The sequence below is a fragment of the Phycodurus eques genome, chromosome 1 (genome assembly GCF_024500275.1).
Source record: "Phycodurus eques isolate BA_2022a chromosome 1, UOR_Pequ_1.1, whole genome shotgun sequence".
NCBI lineage: Eukaryota > Metazoa > Chordata > Actinopteri > Syngnathiformes > Syngnathidae > Phycodurus > Phycodurus eques.
Window position 1 is genome coordinate 5,796,074 of NC_084525.1, and position 21,527 is coordinate 5,817,600.

General features: G+C 40.2%; 1 protein-coding gene across 1 annotated transcript in view; it reads left to right on the forward strand.

Moving 5' to 3' along the window:
- The window catches only part of nol4la (nucleolar protein 4-like a), a 39,122-nt gene extending 27,120 nt beyond the window's left edge, over positions 1 to 12,002 (forward strand). The window contains exons 6-11 of the mRNA XM_061674003.1: positions 3,439 to 3,722; positions 4,745 to 4,930; positions 5,925 to 6,113; positions 6,865 to 6,981; positions 7,787 to 7,976; positions 8,589 to 12,002. Coding sequence (XP_061529987.1) covers positions 3,439 to 3,722; positions 4,745 to 4,930; positions 5,925 to 6,113; positions 6,865 to 6,981; positions 7,787 to 7,976; positions 8,589 to 8,806 — 1,184 coding nt within the window. The 3' untranslated portion in view covers positions 8,807 to 12,002. The remainder of the gene's footprint in view (positions 1 to 3,438; positions 3,723 to 4,744; positions 4,931 to 5,924; positions 6,114 to 6,864; positions 6,982 to 7,786; positions 7,977 to 8,588) is intronic.
- The last annotated feature ends 9,525 nt before the right edge of the window (positions 12,003 to 21,527 follow it).

The window sequence follows — 21,527 nt, forward strand, 5'->3', positions numbered from 1 at the left end:
GTGCTATATAAACTCTCGTCGGACCACAGAACACATTTCCACTTTGCATCGGTCCATCTTAGATGAGCTCGGGCCCAGGGAAGCCGGCGGCGTTTCTGTGTGTGGTTGATAAATGGCTTTTGCTTTGCGTAGTAGCGTTTCAAGTTGCACTTACGGATGTAGCGCCGAACTGTATTTACCGACATTGGTTTTCTGAAGTGTTTCTGAGCCCATGTGGTGATATCCTTTGCACATTGATGCCGGTTTTTGATGCAGTGACGCCTGACGGATCGAAGGTCACGGGCATTCAATGTCGGTTTTTAGCCTTGCCGCTTACGTGCAGCGATTTCTCCAGATTCTCTGATGATATTATGGACCGTAGATGATGAAATCCCTAAATTCCTTGCAATTGTATGTTGAGGAACATTCTCCTTAAACTGTTTGACTATTTTCTCACGAAGAGGTGAACCTCGCCCCGTCTTTGCTTGTGAATGACTGAGCAATTCAGGGAAGCTCCTTTTATAGCCAATCATGGCACCCACCTGTTCCCAATTAGCCTGTTCACCTGTGGGATGTTCCGAACAGGTGTTTGATGAGCATTCCTCAACTTTCTCAGTCTTTTTTGTCACCTGTCCCAGCTTTTTTGGAACGTGTTGCAGCCATAAAATTCTAAGTTGATGATTATTTGCTAAAAACAACCAGGTTTATCAGTTTGAACGTTAAATATCTGGTCCTTGTAGTGAATTCAATTAAATATAGGTTGAACATGATTTGAAAATCATTGTATTCTGTTGTGTTGTTTAACACAACGTCCCAACTCCATTGGAATTGGGGTTGTATATAGTAACAACATAATTCAATAGAATGCAAATATTGAAACAATTTGTGCACTCTCAATTCATAGCGGCTTCTTCTGTTTTGTGTGCGACTTGGCCAACAGGCGCCAGGATAACACAGTAATGCAGGCAAAGCAAGAAGAGTTGATCTCAAGTTCTCTAAGTGACTCAGTAATCTGCAGTAAAATGTATTTTTTTCCCCACAGAAGATAAAGAAAATATGCCTGTAGGTATTGTTATATTGTCTGTCTCCATGTGCTGCTCAAGCGTTTGTTTTCAAATATCCATTGCTTGCAGTGTTATAAAACCGCCACATAGATGCTATTCGGTTCCCATTATATGTTAACATTACGCTAGCAGAATAAAGGCAGTTATGTGGTTGTTATAAATTCACATTGTGTAATTCTGATACTTCTATGTTTAGTTTGACAGTAAAGTCGAACAGGGAGTGGCATTAAACACCGTACAATTTGTAAGTCAGGTCACTCGTATCTCAAGGCACCACTGTATTTACTCCCGGAAGTGACTCAACATGTATAAGCACGCTTGGTGTTGGGTCGGAAACAGCATGGCTTGTTCTTAGTGGACTAATCCAAATAAATCCACTCTTACAGTGGGTGGGACACCAGTGCAGCCCCAATCTGACGCACCCTCTCTCTCAGGATGCAGGGCTTAGAAAAGTAGGACAAAGGCGGGTATTAACCCTCACACCACACAAATGACTGGAATTGGGAAAGTCACTGAAAGGGAGGAGTACTCAACCAAACACGTGACACGAGTAGGATGTATCACCGTGTTACCAACATAGTTACATCAAATTTTAAATTTAAAAAACAGCAACGTCGCAGTCATCGTATGAATTGCAGTTCAAATTGTAGCCAGCGACGAATGTTGTCCAATTTAGTGGATCCACGATTCATCACAATTTTCTCCCATCTCAAAATCAATACTTGGAAATGTGAACAATATTATGACTCCCATGTTGTTGCTTCATCTCGCCATAATTGTTATTCGACCTGCGAGGTTCTCTTAAAATAAAAGGAATGAACAGAGATGTTCCTTCCTTGCCATCTTGGTTTTAAAGCCTTTTAAAGCCTGACCAATGGGTAGCAGTGTATGGTAACCATTGTATTGGGGTGCACAACTTTGACATCAAGACTCACACATATAGAGTCACTCATGGTGGTGATCGTGTTTCCAAATAAGAATTCTGATACACTGAACTTGTCTTTTGAGTATTTATTACAACCAAATCAAGAATACAAATTGACAAGGCTATGGATCGGGTGGATGCATACAGCGCGCTGGACTTTCTTCCTTCTCCCGTGGGAGCCGGAAGCCGAGTGGCTCCCCTTTTCTGATAGCGGCTCAGCGGCTCCTTATCTAACCGGTTCTCGCTTGCTCGCAGCGTGAATGCTATCAGTATGTCTGTGGTGCATGCGTGTGCGTGTGTTTTCATAACATGGTGTGGTCAGTTTGAACAAACAAAAGCTAGTGTTTGTGTCCTAGTGTTCTGTAAGCAGCAGCATAGAAATACAGAATATCTATCATGCACTTCGGGTGAATGCATTTGGACAGTTGACCCATATAGTCCTTTCCAAAGCAGGAAGTCCCTCCGTCTTTTCTACCACATCCTCTTGTCACCAAGAAAAGCATAGCATAAGTAACCACATCAATGATAAACATTATTTCTCATTACATTGACAGTAAATGATCTGTCTTTTATCGAAAGTGTTTTAACCTTTTTTTTTTTTTTAAATCTGCTGGTTCAACGAGCTGTCAGTGCACACAGAAAAAAAATCCGAAACGGCATTGTCAAAATGCGATGTAAGATTATCGGGGTCAAGCAGTTGGGAGACACAGGATGCTGAAAAAGCCCTGCAAAAAAACAGAGTCTTTTGTTTCTTCTGCCATTAGGCTGCTTGACACTGATGCCACTCTCTTTAAATAAATTGCTTTTCTTTTGATCTTTCTTACGGTGGCTTTTTATTGTGTTGGATCGCTTTTATCTCTTTTTTTCCCCCCAGTCTACAATGGATATAAAAAGTTTACACACCCTATAAAAAGACCTAACACCTCCTGTTCAAATGTCAGCTTTTGTGATCTAAAACAATTGATTTCTTTTTCAATCTTTTTAGGAGGGGACGTAAAAATAAATGTGAAATAAGATAGTTGCACAAGTGTGCACACCCTCTTATAATTAGGGGCGTGGCTGTGTTCAAAATTAACTAATCACATTCAAACTCATGTTAAAATAGGAGTCAGCACACAGATGCCATCAGTTTAAGGGGCCCTGATCAACCCCCAAATTATGTTCAGATATTCTAGTAGGCTTTTCCTGACATTTATTTGCTTTCCAACAGAAGCCTGAAGGTGTTGTGCTAATAATGGCTCGTATTTGGAACGGTTTACTAAGATAAGGCCCCAGGTTCAGCCTCTGTTTACAATGCTGCCACTTATCATGTCTTTTGTCTTATTAAGTTTTTTTTGAGGCTGAATGTGCATTCAGACATGGAAACAGCAAATGAATATTTTGAAAAAGATTTGTCTAAATCCAAATCTGAAATAGCCGCACAACCCTTCTCCGTGTCATCCGCTTCTTTTTCCTCCTCCCCTCCGGCAGACGACAACTCTTCGGAGAGCAGCAGTGGCAACGGGATGCCAGCCCTGACCTCGCCAGAGGTGCAGCCCGTGGGCGCGAACCCCCCAGAGGGCAGCGCCTCGTACGGCGAGGTGAACGGCTTGAGCGCTCCCCTGGACTTCAGCACCACCTTGTCATCGTCCTCCTCAGACGATCAACAGCCGGTCAACCTGAGCGACCGACTGCTGCCCGCGGGGTGTTCGCCGCCAAACTCTTTCCCGGCAGACCCTAGCAGGAAGTACCCCATCAAAACAGAGTACGCCAAGGTAAACACCCAAACTTGACACCCTAGTAGAATGTTTATCTCACCTTTTTAAGCCTTACAAGAGGGGAAGTAGAAATAAACATACAATAATGTAGTTGCAAAAGTGTGCACACCCTCTTATGACTGGAGGCTTGGCTGTGTTCAGAAGACTTCTGCCAGGGCGGCATTGCAAATGAAAATCTGTTCTGAACTGCCTTACCTGGATAAATAAAGGTTATATATATATATATATATTTTTTTTTTAAATCACACCTTGATTTGGTCAAATTTGACACTTTTTGATGTTTGGCAGCAATAAAAAAAAAAAAAAAAAATTCACTTTGAAATTTGATGACTTTTCCTAATGTGAGCCAAAATTCACAAAAATTTAAACATTGAAAAATGTCATATTCATTGGGCCATGGGGGAACCTCAGAACAGTAAAAGAGTCCAAGTCATGTATGTGTGTATTTATAGGAGACTGGGGATGGTGTTCACAGGGGATTTTCAAACAGCCCTGAGAACTGTCTGTGTTTCCACCACATTTGTGTTAGGTTCCTGGAGAAACAGTGAATGAGTAAAACAGCATGAGAATAATCATACATAGTGAGTCCAGTTGCCTCAATTTAACCTTTGCTAATTACCATGACGTGGGGGACTGACAAACTACCAAGACATAAAGAAAAACACTTTTTTTTTTTTTTTTAGCAAGCACATTGTCATTTTGCATCGATATTGTGATAGTAAGTTAAAAAAAAACTTGGCCACTTATGCTTTCAGGCGAAATACTAAAAACTGCTGATAGTAGATGTTTTTATCCAAAAACGAGTGGTGGAAGTGACACTTTCCTTTTTCTCTGAAACATTGATTCAGGATTAATTATCAATTTATTCATGTCAGACAGGCTATTAATACATTTTCACCTCACATTTGATAATTTGATATAGATAATTATCGTGATACTATGCGTGCGTGAAAAACAAACAGCGTGTAAGGGTTAAAAAGTCTTTGCGATTATGACATTAGTCGCATGTGTGTCGACAGTCGCCTCCGTACAGCTCAGGAAGCTACGACTCTGCGAAGACCGAAGTGAGCATGTGCGCTGAGGACTTGACCTCCGGCCGCGCGCAGATCATCGACGACGATGACGACGATCACGATGACCACGATGACAGCGATAAGATCAATGACGCCGAGGGTATGGACCCAGAGAGACTTAAAGCCTTCAATGTAAGTAACCAGACTGGCTGGAGCTGTTTTATCGCCAACGTGACACAACATAAAGAAATCGAGTACATATGATGCAATCCAGTACAAGAGCTTCATCAAATAGTCTGCCTTTACAAAAGTAATAATGTTCACACTGTCAGAGTGGGATTATTCAATCATTCATTCATTTTCAGTACCGCTTATCCTCACTAGGGTCTTGTTTAATGAGGTAGACGAGAGAGTCAAAAATATGAGGAACAGTTCTCAGTATTTGCCTACAGTGTATATATATACAATAGATTGAGATACAAGTGACCTGACTTATGAGCACTACTAGCGATGCAATGCTACCAGTAACACTAGCCGTTGTTCGGCAACTCTTTAGCTTTGACTTGGAAGCAACAATTGGACAATTTACCTCAAGCTCTTTATTGCCACTGCCGAGTTGAAGTTTACTGTCAAACTAAACGGAAAAGAAAGAGAATTACGCTTAGCGTATTTAAAGCAACCGCATAGCTTCGCCGTATGAATGTCTGTTTAGCTTAGTGCTAGGAACGCAATATGCTAACGAATAGCACCAGTGTCGCGGTGTTATAACTCACTAATTAACAGATATTTGTCGACAAACAGGGGAGACAGACAATATAATAGTACTCACATGCATATTTTCAAAGACTAATATCACTGCAGCTTACGGAGGAGTTGTGTCCGCATACATCCGGATGTCTAACAAACTGTGACGCAGAAGCAATATTGTTTTTCACGCGATGCAACGGTTCAATTTTCATTGCCTGTGTGTGCGCGTTCCAACAACCTCTCCCTTCTTCTTGATCCTCGTCTCTTCCACTCTCCACCGCATGCTCCCCCATCCCCTCACTGCCTTTCCTCTCTTTTGTTTTCAACTCCGGACCCTTCTCTCCACCCCCCCCCCACCCACCCCCCGCCCCCCCACACACACTCCATTTATTTCTGCTCTACATCCTCTACCTCCCCTCCCCCTCTTTCTGCCTCTCAGATGTTCGTGCGTCTGTTCGTGGATGAGAATCTGGACCGCATGGTGCCCATCTCCAAACAGCCCAAGGAGAAGATCCAGGCCATCATGGAATCCTGCGGTCGCCAGTTCCCAGAGTTCCAGGAGCGCTCCCGCAAGCGCATTCGCACCTACCTCAAATCTTGTCGCCGCATGAAAAAAAGTGGTTTTGAGGTATTAATATAAACCTCTTCGCCATGATGTCACACATACTTCCGCTCAAGCATTCTCATTGTAGACGAACCCCGTCATTTAACCAAGGCAGAGCGATTGAGAAAACAGGGGGAAATGACTTGAGAGATGATTTTGGCCTTCTTCTCTTCCGCTGACGTTAGAATGTGTGAAGTGTCAGTCAAAAGAAGAACAATGCAGAATGTAAACCTTCATTTCAATTTCAACCGGCAAGTTGATTCAAAAATGGATGTGGTGGAAAATCACACCTGGGACTGGTAGCATAATTGACCTTTATGTCGCTCGGATTAATGGCACAGACGCGCTTCTTTTGATGCTGAAATTGATTGTGTGCTTGTCGAGCTGACGTAGTAAGCTAAAAGGCCCAGCCAGTATGTTTTGCTAATTTATTTACCCAAAGAGAGTAGAAACCCATCATTTTTTAAATACCGGTGAGAAACATTTCTTCCACAAACCTGATGATGGAAGTTTAATTCACCGTCAATCATCAACCTACCACGCATGTTTTTGGCATGTGGGAGGAAACCGGAGTACCTGCCGGATTTGAACCCCGGTTAGGAAAATCTAAAAAAAAAAAAAAAAAAAAAAAAAAGAAAAACAAACAAAGCAAAAAAAAACACGCAATCTGCCACCCTGGAATTTCGCTGGCATCAATTACAAACACTATGAAAACATTTATACATATTTTGACATTCATTCAATGTGCACAAATCCTGCTGACTCATGCTGACAGATAAGACCAACGCCTCCTCACCTCACCTCTGCCATGGCTGAGAACATCCTCGCCGCTGCATGCGAGAGCGAAACTCGAAACGCCGCCAAGAGGATGCGGCTCGATATCTACCCAGCGGTAAATGTCTTGTCTCTCTACCTTGAATGAATATCATAAAAGGATATGGATCATTTTCATACAATTCAATTAATATCGGTAAAGACAATAAAACGTTTTTTTGAGTCCATCTTGTTTTATACGAGTAAATATCTCCCATGCTGTAACAGCCATCCTTGAAGTCCAATTTTCAAAAAGTTATTGATGATTGGAAATTTTAGGCCATAATAGTAAAGACAATCAAGAGATAAAGACACTCATTTCATGGCAATCCAATGCCAATGTCATCTGAACAACAAGACTTCTTAAACTTGTATGGGAAAAGAAAAAGAAAAAAATGATAAAAACTGAAATTCTGCCTCAGCTTTGTTGATAGAACCCAATAAAAGAGCAAATGGTGGTGGCCCACTGAAATGCATTTCTTGCATCACGGTAAAGACATAAACAGCTTCATCGCAATCATGTGAGTTACACAATTTACATGCGTTGCCCTTCAAACTCTGCAGATACAAGTGCAAGAATGATCATAACTACTCATTAAAAAAACTCTATGTCATGCTCCAAAATGCCGTAAGATGGTTCCAAATGAATAAACGTAGTGTTGAAGTATGTTTACTGTATATACAATAGGTTTTAATATTTGAGTTCACTCATTAAACGACACCAGAGAGGTCAAATAATAGAAAGAGGTGTCATCATGATGCATTGTAGTTACCACACTGCAGTAACAAAAGTACGGCCAAATGAATACCTCTCTGTGTATATGCGTACCTAATGAAGTGTCTCCGATGCCTTTGTGCCACTAAAGCAAATCATCTGCTCACAGGACGAGCCTGCCCTTGTCGACAAGCCCAGCACCAGAGATCCTGCATCTGTGGCCCCGTCAGGCTTTGTCATTTCCAGCACAGCTTTTGCCCAAGACCAGCTCTACACCAATGGAGGCCTCAACTACAACCTGCGTGGGTACGGCACGGTTGGCAGCAACCAGCAGAACGCTGCTGCGGCCCAAACCAACGGTGAGCGGCGCTAATTTTACCTGGCATTGAAAAAAAAGGGGGGGGGGGGCCTACGGTAAAGTAAACATAGTTAACTAATTTAATATAGCCTACCACTGCTTGTTCGAACAAATTGTAATCCATAGCAGGTGGTTAGGATAGATGGAGAATAGAAACAGCCCCTGGTACCCTTTCAGCCGCTTTATTGAACAAACGGTAACAGAATACTGTAAACACAAGCACATTCAGAGCTGACCCTCTGATCGCCTCAAGTGATGCCGTAACTAAAGAGATTGGCTAACAGTTTAGCCGGTTCACAGCCAGTTAACTCTACACTCTCGTTCGCTGAACTCCACCTTCACTCAATAGGCCAGGCCCGCCTTTTAAAGGCACACACACATTCTACGTCACAGATACTACGGTGTAGAACAGTGGTCCCTAGCTATACTCTCTCCACCTAACAATATTCTGTACTGCAACCTGAAAAACAACAAGTTTTTGTCTTTGTTTTCATTTCAGGTAAGTGGTGGTCAAACACTTGGCGCCTACTGTTTACAAACATCAAAATGTCTAAACTTCCCGATGAGCTTTCTGCCATATGTCTCCCGACTGACATCGCACTTGTGTCCGCAGGTCCAACAGATCTAAGTATGAAGTCGGTCGCTCCGAACTCCTCTTCCTCCAGCTCTAACAGTCACGGGCAGGGTGGCGGGGGCGGGGGAGCTTCGGCCCAGCTCAGTCCTCCGGAAGTCACGGCGGTCAGGCAGCTCATCGCCGGTTATCGGGAGTCGGCCGCCTTCCTGCTCCGCTCGGCCGACGAACTGGAGAACCTGATTCTGCAGCAGAACTGAGCTCGGGCCCGGCCCGCACTCAGCTTGTCTGTCCGTCTACAAATGTAAATATGTCACGCTGACATGCAAGTCTCGGCGGTCTTGGACAAAGGCACAAACAAAGAGGAGCGGTTCTGCCAAGCACAGCAGGTCCTATAAGGTACCTTTACTCATCCACATGACTATTTATGCATTTGGTTTCCTTTGACCTCAGCGCTCTGTCTTCTGTAGTCTCCCCCGGATGTTTCTTTCACCACCTCAAACCCATTTGTCTCAGGAAGCGCCGATGTGTGGAGAAAACAAATGCGATTGTACATTTAGTGCAGTCTTTCCCAACCTTTATTGAACCTAAGCACGTATTTGACAAAACAGAAATCTCTCGACACACCACCAAACAAACACGTCCCACAAAAAAGGTGTATTTACTTACAATTATGATTTTAATTTCAATTTACCCACACATATCAATCAAGGCTATTATTCAGGTGGTTACACTGGTTAATTGTACCTTCTGCCATCGAATGGAAGAGTATTTGAAGTGGATAAAAAGTTCACACACCCCTGTTCAAAGGCCAGGTTTTTGGCGATATCATAAAACAATGAGACCAGGATAAATCATTTTAAAAGTTATTCAATTGAAAATGTTGAAACGTCTTTTCAAAGTGGAAACTAAAAACCCGAGTGTCACATTCAACATTCATGTTCAGTAGGAGTCAGCACACAAAAAAGGGACATTCAGCTGTTCCAGTAGGCTTTTCCTGCCAAAGCCCGAAGGTTTTTGTTCACACCGACTGCTATTTGGAACTGTTCATAATTGCGTCCACTTTGACTCAGGCTCCAGTTCAAGCCGAATTATGGTGGAAAAGTTCAGCCTTGGTTTTATCAGACCGTAACACATTTTCCGTGCGTTTGGGGACTTCAAATGTGTTTTTTTCTTTGTAAGACAAGGCTTTCATCTTGCCCCCTACCCTATAGCCCAGACATATGAAGAAGATAGAAGATTGTTGTCACATGTATTTACCAGCCAGATATTCCTGCAGCTTCTTCAATGTTGTTGTTGACCTTTGGGAAGCCTTCTTCTCACATTTTCTTCAATTTTGGAGGGATGGACATTTCTCAGTCATGTCACTGTTGCATCGTATTTTCTCCACTTGATGATGACCTTCTTCACTGTGTTCTGGATATATTTCTTTTTTTCTCCCCCCCCCCCCCCCCCCCAATTCACTTATACACACTAATGGTAAAAAAAACTAAGTTTACAAATGATTTCTCTTGGTCTGATTTTTTTTCATCTCACAAAAACCTGGTATTTGAACAAACGTGTTGTAGACGTTTTAAAGTATATCCACTGTGATTGTTCTGCCTGTCACCATACATCACTGGCATAGATAGATGAACAAGTTACATTATTTGTCGTAAATAAAGAATAATTGTGGGCCCAGTTAGACCATTTCCCGCAACCCACAAGACGCTCTCTTACGGCACTCTAATGTTTGGGAATCACTGATCGTCGTGGGCGCCGGAGAAGTTCAATTGACTCTCCCAGCAATTCTGTGCAGGTTCCTTTGACGTGTTTATATTATCTCCCTAAAATGAAGTCAAATGTCCTGTACGGTGGCAAGGTTTGATTGGGTGATCAGCAGGTGGGACGGAATAATAGCAGGGTACTTAGGGGGCGGGGGGGGGGGGGGGGGGGTGAAAGTGAGAAAAGCTTCTTCTAATGGAGTGCGGACGCTGCACATTGTATTCCCAATCAGAATGTGGAGAAAGATTTATCAAATGTGTTATTCGATTACAAAAAGGTAAGAATGAGGACTAATAGGCGGTTCTAAAAATCTGTCTGTATCTTCAATACAGATTCAAACATTCACTGATAAACAAACAAGCAAAAAAGGGAATAAAGTCCTATTTTATCAAGAATGTGTTAGGTGTTAATAGGATTAATTACAAGAATAAAGTGTTGATCTGTGACATTTTTTTCCCTTGTTAAACTGAATTTAATATCATAAAATACGACTATGTGTGAACTAAATATGACTTTATTTTCATACGATTATGAAACTTTAGAACACTAAAAAATACATATCTTAAAAATAAAAACGTTCCCATAAAATTACAAAATCTGAATTTGCTGTTGCAACATTACATATTTCTTGTCGAAAATAGGCAAGTTTTTCATTTTTAATGTATCTATGGGTACATATGGTGTAATAATAATATTATATTATGAGAGTGTTGGAGGGAAAAATTCTCCTCAATGCAAAAAAGCTTCAATGCTTAAAAAGTTGAAAAGCCCCAAAATATGTAATGATTTTCAGGAAACTAAAACAAACTTTATAGTTAATACATTAAAAGAGTGGTTCTCATATCTTTTAGACCAAGTACTACCTCAAAAATATTTAGCTCTCCAAGTACTAACATAATGGCTAACATTTAAATACAGTCACAGAAAATATACAGATGTTGAGATGTTAGTCCTAAAAAGCACATTGATTAAAGTAAAATAAAACTGAACTGTACTAAAAATGTCCTGTACAGGAAAAGTTTTTTTAAAAAGTTTAAATAATCTGTTGCATGCTTACAAGCTTCAGTCTAATATGTTTGGTTGTATTTTGCGTTTTGTTTCGTATATTTATTGCAGTGATTCTTTCGCATACCACTAGAGAGCGCCAGAGTACCACTAATACACGACAGAATCTCTGCATCAAATTTTTGTTTGTGCACCAAAATTGAGACATTACTTGATAATGATGTTTTTTCTTCACTTCTGTAAAGAAATGCCACATTTGATACATTTTATTCCTGATTTGGAATAGAAAGTGAGCTTTCAACCACACTGCTATTGTTGCACACCCAAGTGTCCTCCAGTCTGATTCTTTGTGTCTAAATGTTTCCTCCAACAATGTCCATCGGTAGACAAACCGCCGCTGAACTGCCTGCCACTGCGCTGATTCCACACGTCAGTAAAAAATCCACACAGCAGAAATTATGATCATTTTTGTGATGCTTTTCAATGATGTTCGCTCAAGTCTTTTCCTAATTCGACTCGTTCCCCGAACAAGCCAGGCTGGGTCATGAACAAGAGCCCTCCCTGCGCATAAGATATGAGGAGGTCACAAAAACCTGTCAGGGAAGAAAGAGATAAATAAATATATTGTTGAGTGCGTTCAGAAATTGTGCAATGTTGACGATAATCAGTAAAAGGTGTACTATTTATGTTGTAGGGGAAAAAAAAAAAAAAAGGGGGGGGGGGGTTTCATTCAGCGCAATCGTCTCCGGTCCCAAAAGACATGGGAATCCCATGCAGCATTGTAGCCAACTTTAATGTTGTTCTCCATTGTGACTACTGATGTTGGTCATAAAACCTCATCACTTTTCAAAGGTAACATGACTTGCACATTTTTTTTTCCCCTTGTTGTTGTTGTTGTTGTTGTGGTTGTTGTGGAGGAATTGTTCTGTGCATTTTGTCACACACATCCAATACGGACTGATTACTTGTTCGACTGAGGTGACTCCAAACACTCGTACGGGCTGCAGGGAGCGTGCGGCTCGCTCACACCCACAGAACCGAGGCCGAGGCCCCCCCCCCCCCGTCAACCACCCCCACCCCCGCCGCAGTCACCCTATAACCTCGGCTGTTCATCATCACATACTACTGGAAACTGGCAGTTTGAGAAGACGCAAGAGACAATCTTTGACAAAGATGTAACTACATCAGTTTACGCTCCCTGCTGTGTGTGCGTGCGTGTGTGTGTGTGTGTGTGTGTGTGCATGCGCGTGTGCGTGTGGGTGAAGTCTGAGGTCAGACGGAGAGCACAGTCTCATATTTTTCATGGGGAGTCACTCAGCACAAACACGGTTGACAAGTGTGTTTTTTGTTTCGTTTTTTTTCTTTTTTCTTTTTCTTCCGGTTCTGATTTTTGATGTAAGTGTCGTTGTGGACCGTTTGTGTAAAAGTGAAGTGACCCACTTTGTACAGAGATGTAATTCAGTCGCTCAGCACATTCCAAACTACGACAGTTACTCTACGAGCAGCCGACTCGGCTCACACCTTACAAAAAAAAACAAAAAAACAACAACAACAACAAAAAAACGTAGAGATATATACGTCTTTATTTATCCAGTTATGACACATTCTGTATTGGCGCCCGGCCATCACACAGTCAGTGGGCTGCATCCCGTTTGCATTTCAAGTGTAATCTCGATGAACTATTGCAAGTTTGGAAGCACTTTATAGCTCAGGATTAAGGAAACATAACACGGTGATACGTTAGTGGGTCTTTACCTCCAAGTCGTGGTCACGAGTCGGTCGGAAGCAACTTTACAGCTCCTCAGCGGGCCCGTAGGAGGTGTCGTAGAGGCCAAAAATGACAGTTGACACACACACACTAACACACAAAACCCTCTCACAAGCACCACAAAAACCTCTCATACACACACTAAAAAAAAAAAAAAAAATTTTTTTAAACTGTTAACAGCCCCAGAATGAGGGAGGGACTTATTGTTTGGCAGAGCCAATCAGCATTTGACATTTCAGATGGCTTCTCTTTACACTTTTGAGCTTCCTTTCACGCTCACAATTTTGGACTCTCACATAGAGGAAAAAAAAAAAATAGTCTCACATTGACAAAAAAAAAATTGTCTTACGCACAGAAAAAATATTTTATTTCCTTTGTGTAAATGTTTTTTGCTGCTTTTGTAAGATGGGCTTTGGTGAATAGAACATTTTGGGGTGCGGGGGGGTGTTTCCATAAACTTAGTTTATTTTGAGAGCATTTGAGATGGTTTGGTGCATGTGAGAGTTTTTGGGTGAACGTGAGTTTTGTTTGGGTGAATGTGAGAGATTTTGGGTGTGAACGTTTTTTAGTGACGATGAATTTTTTGTGTACATTTATTTTTAGTCATTGTGTCAACTTCACGTGCGTGTGTGTTTTCTGGGAATGGGTTTTTTATTCATTGGAGAGTTTTTTTTTTTTTCTGTGTTTGAGAGTTGTTTTACGAGCCCCAATTCCAATGAAGTTGGGGACGTTGTGTTAAACATAAATAAAAACAGAATACAATGATTTGCAAATCATTGTTTGGGTGAATGTGAGTTTTTTGGTTCATGGGAGAGTTCTTGGGTTAAATTGACTGTTTTTCACAGTGCAGGTGATAGTTTTTGGGTGCATATGAGAGTTTTTAGGTGTGTGAGAGGTAAATGTTATTTCGGGCCTATACAGCTCGTGAGCGCGCCAGCTCGTGCGTGCGTGTACAGCATCCATCTCAAGTAATCCTGATGTGCGCGGGAGTCTTCCTTCGTCTCCTCGACTTGTTTGTTGTTGTTTTGTGGCATTGTTTGATTGTTTGTTTTTTTTGGTTACTGTTGCCGTGGCGCTCACACTCACAGATCCATTTAATCCAAACGGTTGCTTGCTGATGTTTAAGTGGACCAACATTGTAATCGCACTGGAGTTTGTGTTATCTACAACCATGATTTATTGATTTTTTTAAATTATTATTTTTTTTTTTTTTGGAAATAATGCCCAATGGATCTTCTCTTTGTATTGACTGGACGATGTAATAATCTATTGGTGTTGATGAAAATGCCCTGGTAGCTTGTGGATTGCTAAAGTGGTCAGATAAGTAAGTGTACTGTATAGCTGTACAAAGAGTAATAAAATATGTTTTGAAATGTTCCTTTTTTTTTTTTTCCCTGTAGGTACAGCACTGTTTTAAAAAGAAAAAAAATATATCAAAAGTGGTTTTCAGAAGCCCTTGCCTGTTTGAAGTTATCATTTGGTGGTGGTCTGTAATGCTATTGTTATTTATTTGATTTGAACAGTCGCCTCTCCTGCACTGATAAGACTGTAGCTCCGTGCATGGGGAGGGGGCGTCCTGTGTACCCGTGTGAAGCTTTGTATCGACCCATCCTCCGGTTTTGGACTCAGTGAAAGTGTGATGTTTACATGTACAGTTTTCCACAGTGTTTCTTTTGCATTTACTTCAGGATCCCCATCGCCAACCCCCCTACTCACCCGTCGCCCCTCTAATTTACATACACTCATCGAAAATATCTTCTTCAGCCATCCGAAGTTCGGAGGTCACGGCCGGGCTCGCTAACAGAGAACTCCCCAACATTTCCGAGTGGGCCAGCACACAAGATAAATACGACTCTAATCAGCTCTTTTTTTTTTTTTTTTTTTTTTTGTGGCCTAGAAGGAGAGTGGAGTAGGTACATTTATAAAACTGAAGTGCTCAGAAAACTGTAATCTGGTACCCTAAAAAGGTACACACGTCCTTGGTAACGTCTAAGCCATTCCCCTCTCCTGGCCTTTACGGGGAACCCATAAACCTCAGGAAATACTCAATCTCCGCGTGGAGTTTGTATCCGCTGATTTCCTCTGATGTGAGACTGAAATCACTAACGAAAACCATTAACATTTATATGGAGATGTCTATTGTTTTGTACATTTATCATTGTGTTTACAACGTGGATCTTTTTCCAGTTCATGTGACTTAATATTTTGATTATGTTGGGGTGTTTATAGGAATGGATATTTATTATTATATGTGGAAATACAAAAAGAAGGTGGGAGGGGGGGGGGGGGGGGGGGGAACAAGTTTGAACCTGTTTCATTTGTATGTTTCATGCAAAACTGTCCAGGTGAGATTTTTTTCTGCCTCTTACATATCACTAAGGAGGGACCTGTGTGTTTGTTTGGAAAATAGCGCTTTTTCAGTGTTGCATCAACGCGGTGGGAAAAAAATACAAAAAAAACACAGTTGGAAGGCTCTCCTTTTCTCCTGAGATGTCAGTAATTGAATAAAACAGTGCGATGAGCTATCAAAGTGCGACCTTGCTTCCTTATTTACATTTGCATTCAACACATACACACAAATCATCTCACATTTCCTCAATCCTCCTCCTGTATTGCAAACATTCTTAATCTTTTAAAGAATGAAATGAATGCGTCGTATTCGCATTCCTATTCCACGGATGGCGAAATGTCTTCTTCAGTTATTTTGACGGTGGGAAAGCACGCTACTGACACCTATAGGACGCCAGTGGAACAGCAATGCTTTCGGTCTATTCTTCCACCAAAATGGATTTGAAGTGAAAATCAAGGTGTCGTGTATTTATTAATATAATTATATTCATTTATTTTTGATTAAAATGTCAGTGGATAGATTTTGATTAGGTTTTAGGAAAACGGGGATTGAAACTTTTTTTTATTTTTTATTTTTTTTCCACTAATTGAGCTCTTTGTCCACGAGAGGGCGGCAGAATTACAGAAACGCCAGCAAGCCACAATCGCTTGTCTTTGCTCATACAGCTACTGTCCAAGTATTTTTGTGACTCAATCAATGGCACTTTTACACGGCAGGCTTCGGAATTATGTTGAAAATCTGTGGTGCTCAAACTTTTTACACACAAGTACCAGGGAAATATAGAGGAAGGTGAATATGAGACAAAATTGTTTGAGGTTTTTTTCAATATACCAATATACAGTATACTGTCATGTTCGTCACTTTTTCCTTTTGTTGTAGTTAACAATGAAACCATCATATCTTATTTTCTTGTTAGTCCTGGAGTACTATGAGAGAGAAAAATATCAATGATAACTATATCTTCATATGCATTTATCTATTATTGGGACAAAAACACAAGGAGCTATATATATTTACATATTTAATGGTTACATTCTATTTGGTGCCTTTTGATGTGATGATAAATACATAAAAGCGCAACATGTATAACCTGCTTATACTTTCAAATAAATGAATAAGACGTTTGCCGACACAAAAAGGAATTGCACAAGAATACACTTTTGTTAACCACTGCCGGAAGACATATTATCACTGTTGGGCAGAAACCCCATATGTCCAAATTTGGTCAATTATTGATTTATTTATTTTCACAAATGTATACTATTGGTCAGTCCCCACATGGGCCAATTATTTTTAGATTGATCAATCTACAGTGTTGAAAATGGTTTGCTCCAAAGTGATGATGCAATGTTAATGGCTCCACAAAGTTATTTTTTTTTCTGTCACCAGCAATATTGAAATTGTACTTCAATTCAAGCTGGTTGACCCAAATATCTGATCTAGTAGGAATTCCTGACATTCACAATCGAAACCACAGCAGTCAAACTCAAGGCCCGGGGACCACATCCGTCCCGCACATCAATTTATGTGGCCCGCGAAAGCAAATCAAGTGCGTCGACTTCCCGTTTCTTGCTAAAATAACAGCATTGCAATTCGTCTTTCCTTTTATATAACGTTGATAACAAATATTTTTGTTACCAATCTCCATTTCAAAATAAACTGAATTAACAACTTTTTCACTGGCTTCTGTTTTCAAATATAGTTATTCATCGATTTTTTTTTTTTTTTTTTTGTGTATATGTAATAACATGAGGCAATTGTACACTTACTGTATATATGTTCGCGCTCATGACGGCCCTCTGAGGGAAACCATGACTACGATGTGGCCCGCAGCAAAAATAAGTTTGACATCCCTGATCTAAACGAATGATTCTCAACCACTGTGCTGCACCACATTAGTCTACCGTGAGAGATCATCACGAGTGGCACAGAAAATGATCAAGTTTCACTGAATTGGTGCCAAAATTATTTCTTTACTACAAATAATGTATCCTTGTTCATCCATCTATGCCAGCAACAAATAGTGACAGGCAGAACAATAATGCTATATATTTGTGTGCTACGAATTATGACGGTAAGTCATAATTCATATTGTGTTATTGTGTTGACCTTCAAGTCCTGTCGGATCACATGTATGTATTCTGGTTAATGTGCCTTATGAAGCTGCCGAATGTAATTAAAAGTAACTTTTTCTTATCTAACTTGACTTTTAAAATCTAGGAATCAAAGTTATGTAAGGGGTATTGTCTCAATGTTGGTCTTGGCCCAGTAAAGGTTGGAAATACTCAAGTGATATAACAGTAATAAAATAATAAAGGTTGGTAAACAGGTCAGCGCAGGCATCAAATTCTACAATTGCGCAATGGTTTCAGCCAGGAAAGTAGTTTATTTTTAGTCAATTCTGGCCCAAAACCATAGGGTGAACCACGACCCGATGTGTTTTTGACTTTCAGACAAATGTAAGTGGGGTCCGTTTGTGCTCAGAAGCCTACTGCCGTCTGGCCTACTTTTCAAATATAATCGACACGTTCAAGCGTCAACGGGGTCAGATTCTTTGGCTGTGAAAACGTTGCGCCGGAAAGCTCCACAGCTGCCGTCGCTTGAACACATTCAGTGGTGGAACGTCAGGACCAGCAAGACCTTCTCTGCAGAAACACTGTTTATGATGTCGATTCTAATATTTGTTCCATAAAGTTTTATTACCGTAATTTCTCGTGTATAATGCGCATCCCCCCCCCCACCCTCCCCCCCAAAAAAGATTGTCAAAAGTCAATAGTGCGCATTATACATAGGTATAGGGGGAAATGAAAAAGCTTTTACATTTTGTAAAAGTATGCCGCCATCTAGAGGTTATGAAAAAGCTCTACACTTTCATTCTAATATGACAGATGTACGTATGAATGCATATACTGTATGTACAGTTGTGCTCATAAGTTTCTGCCTGGGTAATCAAACATATGAGCAGAACTGTGTGTTTTCTCATTTACTAAATAAAAGTAAGGCTGTGAATTTCAAACTAAGAGCGAGTAAATCAAAAAAAGTATGACATGTTCAAATAAAGTGCTTAACTTCAGAATAATTCTTTGAAAAAAATACTTCGTTTTGATCATATGGCTAGAAGCAAAATCATGCATTATAAAAATGCATTATACATGGGTAGAAGGGTTTTCCAGAATTTTGAGGTCAACTTTGGGGGTGCGCATTATACATGGGGGTGCATTGTACACGAGAAATTACGGTAATCTATTCCTAACAGTCTATTTGCTATTATTCTATTTAGTATTGTTTCTCTTGGGTGCGCTGCTTCAAATCCATGAATTATAGATGCTAAAAAAATTTGTCCGCTCAGATTTTAGCCTCTATGTGCTGCCAAGTCAATCTAATCTGTTTACAGCCTTCACAAGCGGTAGTGCTGGCTCATGTAACTTCAACTATACAGTTTTAGCTGTAATGATATGTGATTGGTGAGACCAAAATCAGACACATAGTGTTTGAAGAAGTAATTCAAAACATTTGTTCTAATTAAGTACATCATTGAAAAATACGGCATCATAAAGCGCTACTGACAAGTAGGAAAATTGTGCGCCTTTATTTTTCTAGGTAAGGAAATTGAGAACTGATTATCATTTGCAATGCCGACCTGGCAAATGGCAAATATGACTATGATTACATGATAGTATGGCCTTGAACACATGCACAACAATGACATTAAATACAGACATGTCAATACCCCCACAATATTGTTATAGTACGTGTACACTTTCACAGTGCAAGACAATTATTGAACTGTTTTTGAAACCTTTTTTTTTTCCCATATAAATGATGTTGAAATTTGGTCCATATAAGGTGGTGCAAGGACATACACACCAATCATTTTCGAACCATATTGCAACCTTGTACTGTACATACTGCACATCCTGTAGACATTGAAATTGTCAACATGTCGTAACGATGTAGTTTCGTAACGTCGACTCTCTCGGTGGGCCAAAATACACCAGAAATGTAAAAAGGCGAGATTTGTCAAATCACGTTGTTCAGGTCGAGTTGAGTCTTTCATAAGTTTCAGCCATAATGCCCGAAGTCCTAAAATTGGTGACTTAAATTTGGCTTGAGTCAATTCGTGTGACTCGAGTCCCCCACCTTTGCATTCCTGAAATTTGGACACAAATTGGGTGTTCCTCAAAACTGTGAGGCAAATGTGCCGGTTAGCACATCTGCTCCATTATCTGTATTGACTATTATTATATCAACAATACTTAGAACTATCACAACTTTCTTAACCTAAAATAATACATAATACTATATACTGTATTCCAAAAATCAATACACGTAATTGTCACAATACCATATTGAAATACCGATATGTAGTTATTCATCATATTCATTCATTTTCCCCATATCGCTGACCTAACGATGTGATCTAGTTTATACACGAATTCTAATGAACAATAAACCTTATGCGATATATTTTCCCATAACAATAAGCTGTTCATATAATAATTATAGTGAGCAATAATGCAACATGTATTTATGTGGAGTATATATTCATTTCTTTTTTATTGATTTAACCTTTATTTATATCCAGGTAAGGCAATTGAGAGCAGATTGTCATTTGGCTGCAGACAGTGTCAGCATTTTGTGCGCCTGATACACCAAATTCATGTCCACAAATTTGTATTTTGTGGGGGGGGGGGGGGTTGTGTTTTTTCGTTTTATTTTGGCTTTTATTTCTTCCCCCAAAATGACCATTTTACGCAGGTTCTATCTAAACCACCTTGAGCACGTTGTACCAAATCCGTGTTCACGGAAGCATTTTTATGGCCACAAATTAGCATTTTGTTTACATATTATACCTCATTAATGTCCACATCTGGTGCATATGTTATATCTATATGTAGTTTGAGTGTTTTATGCACACATTATACCTAATTCGTGGCCACAAATGAGTATTTCGTCAGCAAATGACATTTGCCAACGCTATAATAGTCCTTGTGGAACTCTAGTTGTACTGGTTTTCCCTGTCTTTTTTTTGTATGTATTTTTTTTAACACTTAAGTATTTGTACTTCTACTTGAGTGCGGAGTGTTCCCCCCCCCCACACACCTTTATGCCTATATGATAATCACAAAGCTGGCTGGATAGATATCATGAGTCTGTATGAGTCAGCGCAATGTCGCTTCTCGTCCTCAAAGGTAGACCGTTTATTATCACTGCAAAAGGCATTGCGCTGTTACATGCAACAGGTCAGGGTGAAGCTAATTTTAAATGCAGGTCGCTGAGCGGGTCTGTGACGGAGGCCTTCAAATAAATGCACTGCACTGTCGACTCGTGTGTGCATGTGAGGGAGACGTGGACACGCACACAAGGGGAGGCGGTGCACGTTGTCAGCTCATGATATTCATCAAATAGAGCTAAAAACAGGACGACCCTGAGAGGACAAACACATACAGTATCAAAAGTCAGCGAATGACTCGCTCGCGACAGATAAGCAAGGAGCCATGCTCGGGTCCTGTTTACGAGGTTTCCAGTTGCATGCTGTGTCGCTGACCAGTCGCCTTTGACCCAGATTCCGCTGAGCACGCTTTCAATTACAGTATATTCTCATAACATGACTTGATATAGAGCAAAACAAAAACAAAAAACAACAAATACTTGACCTCATAACTGAGAGACAAAAATGCGAATCGTCCACCCTGCTCCTTAAATAATTTGGGAATTCAACTATTTTAAATAATACAATATAATGATGAGTACATTTTACATACACTTACGTTTATTACGTAATAGGGTAATTATAATTCAAATGAAATCAACACATTTTAAAAATAATTATTTTTGTATCAGTAAAATAAGCTATTTTAGGTACACTTTTTTATTGTATTTATTTTTTAAACCTCATCTCTGAAGGAGCTGGCCAATTTCCCTCCTTTAAAAATCCTTGAGCCTGTTATATAACTGGTTTTCAGTGTGTTTGGGTACCCTTAAAAGTGATTTGCAACAATTGGTTTAACTGGAATACACAAGAAATGAAAAAAAAAATTAAAAATTTCGAATAAACAAGAATTGAGTCCGGTCTGTGAGCTCAAGAACAACA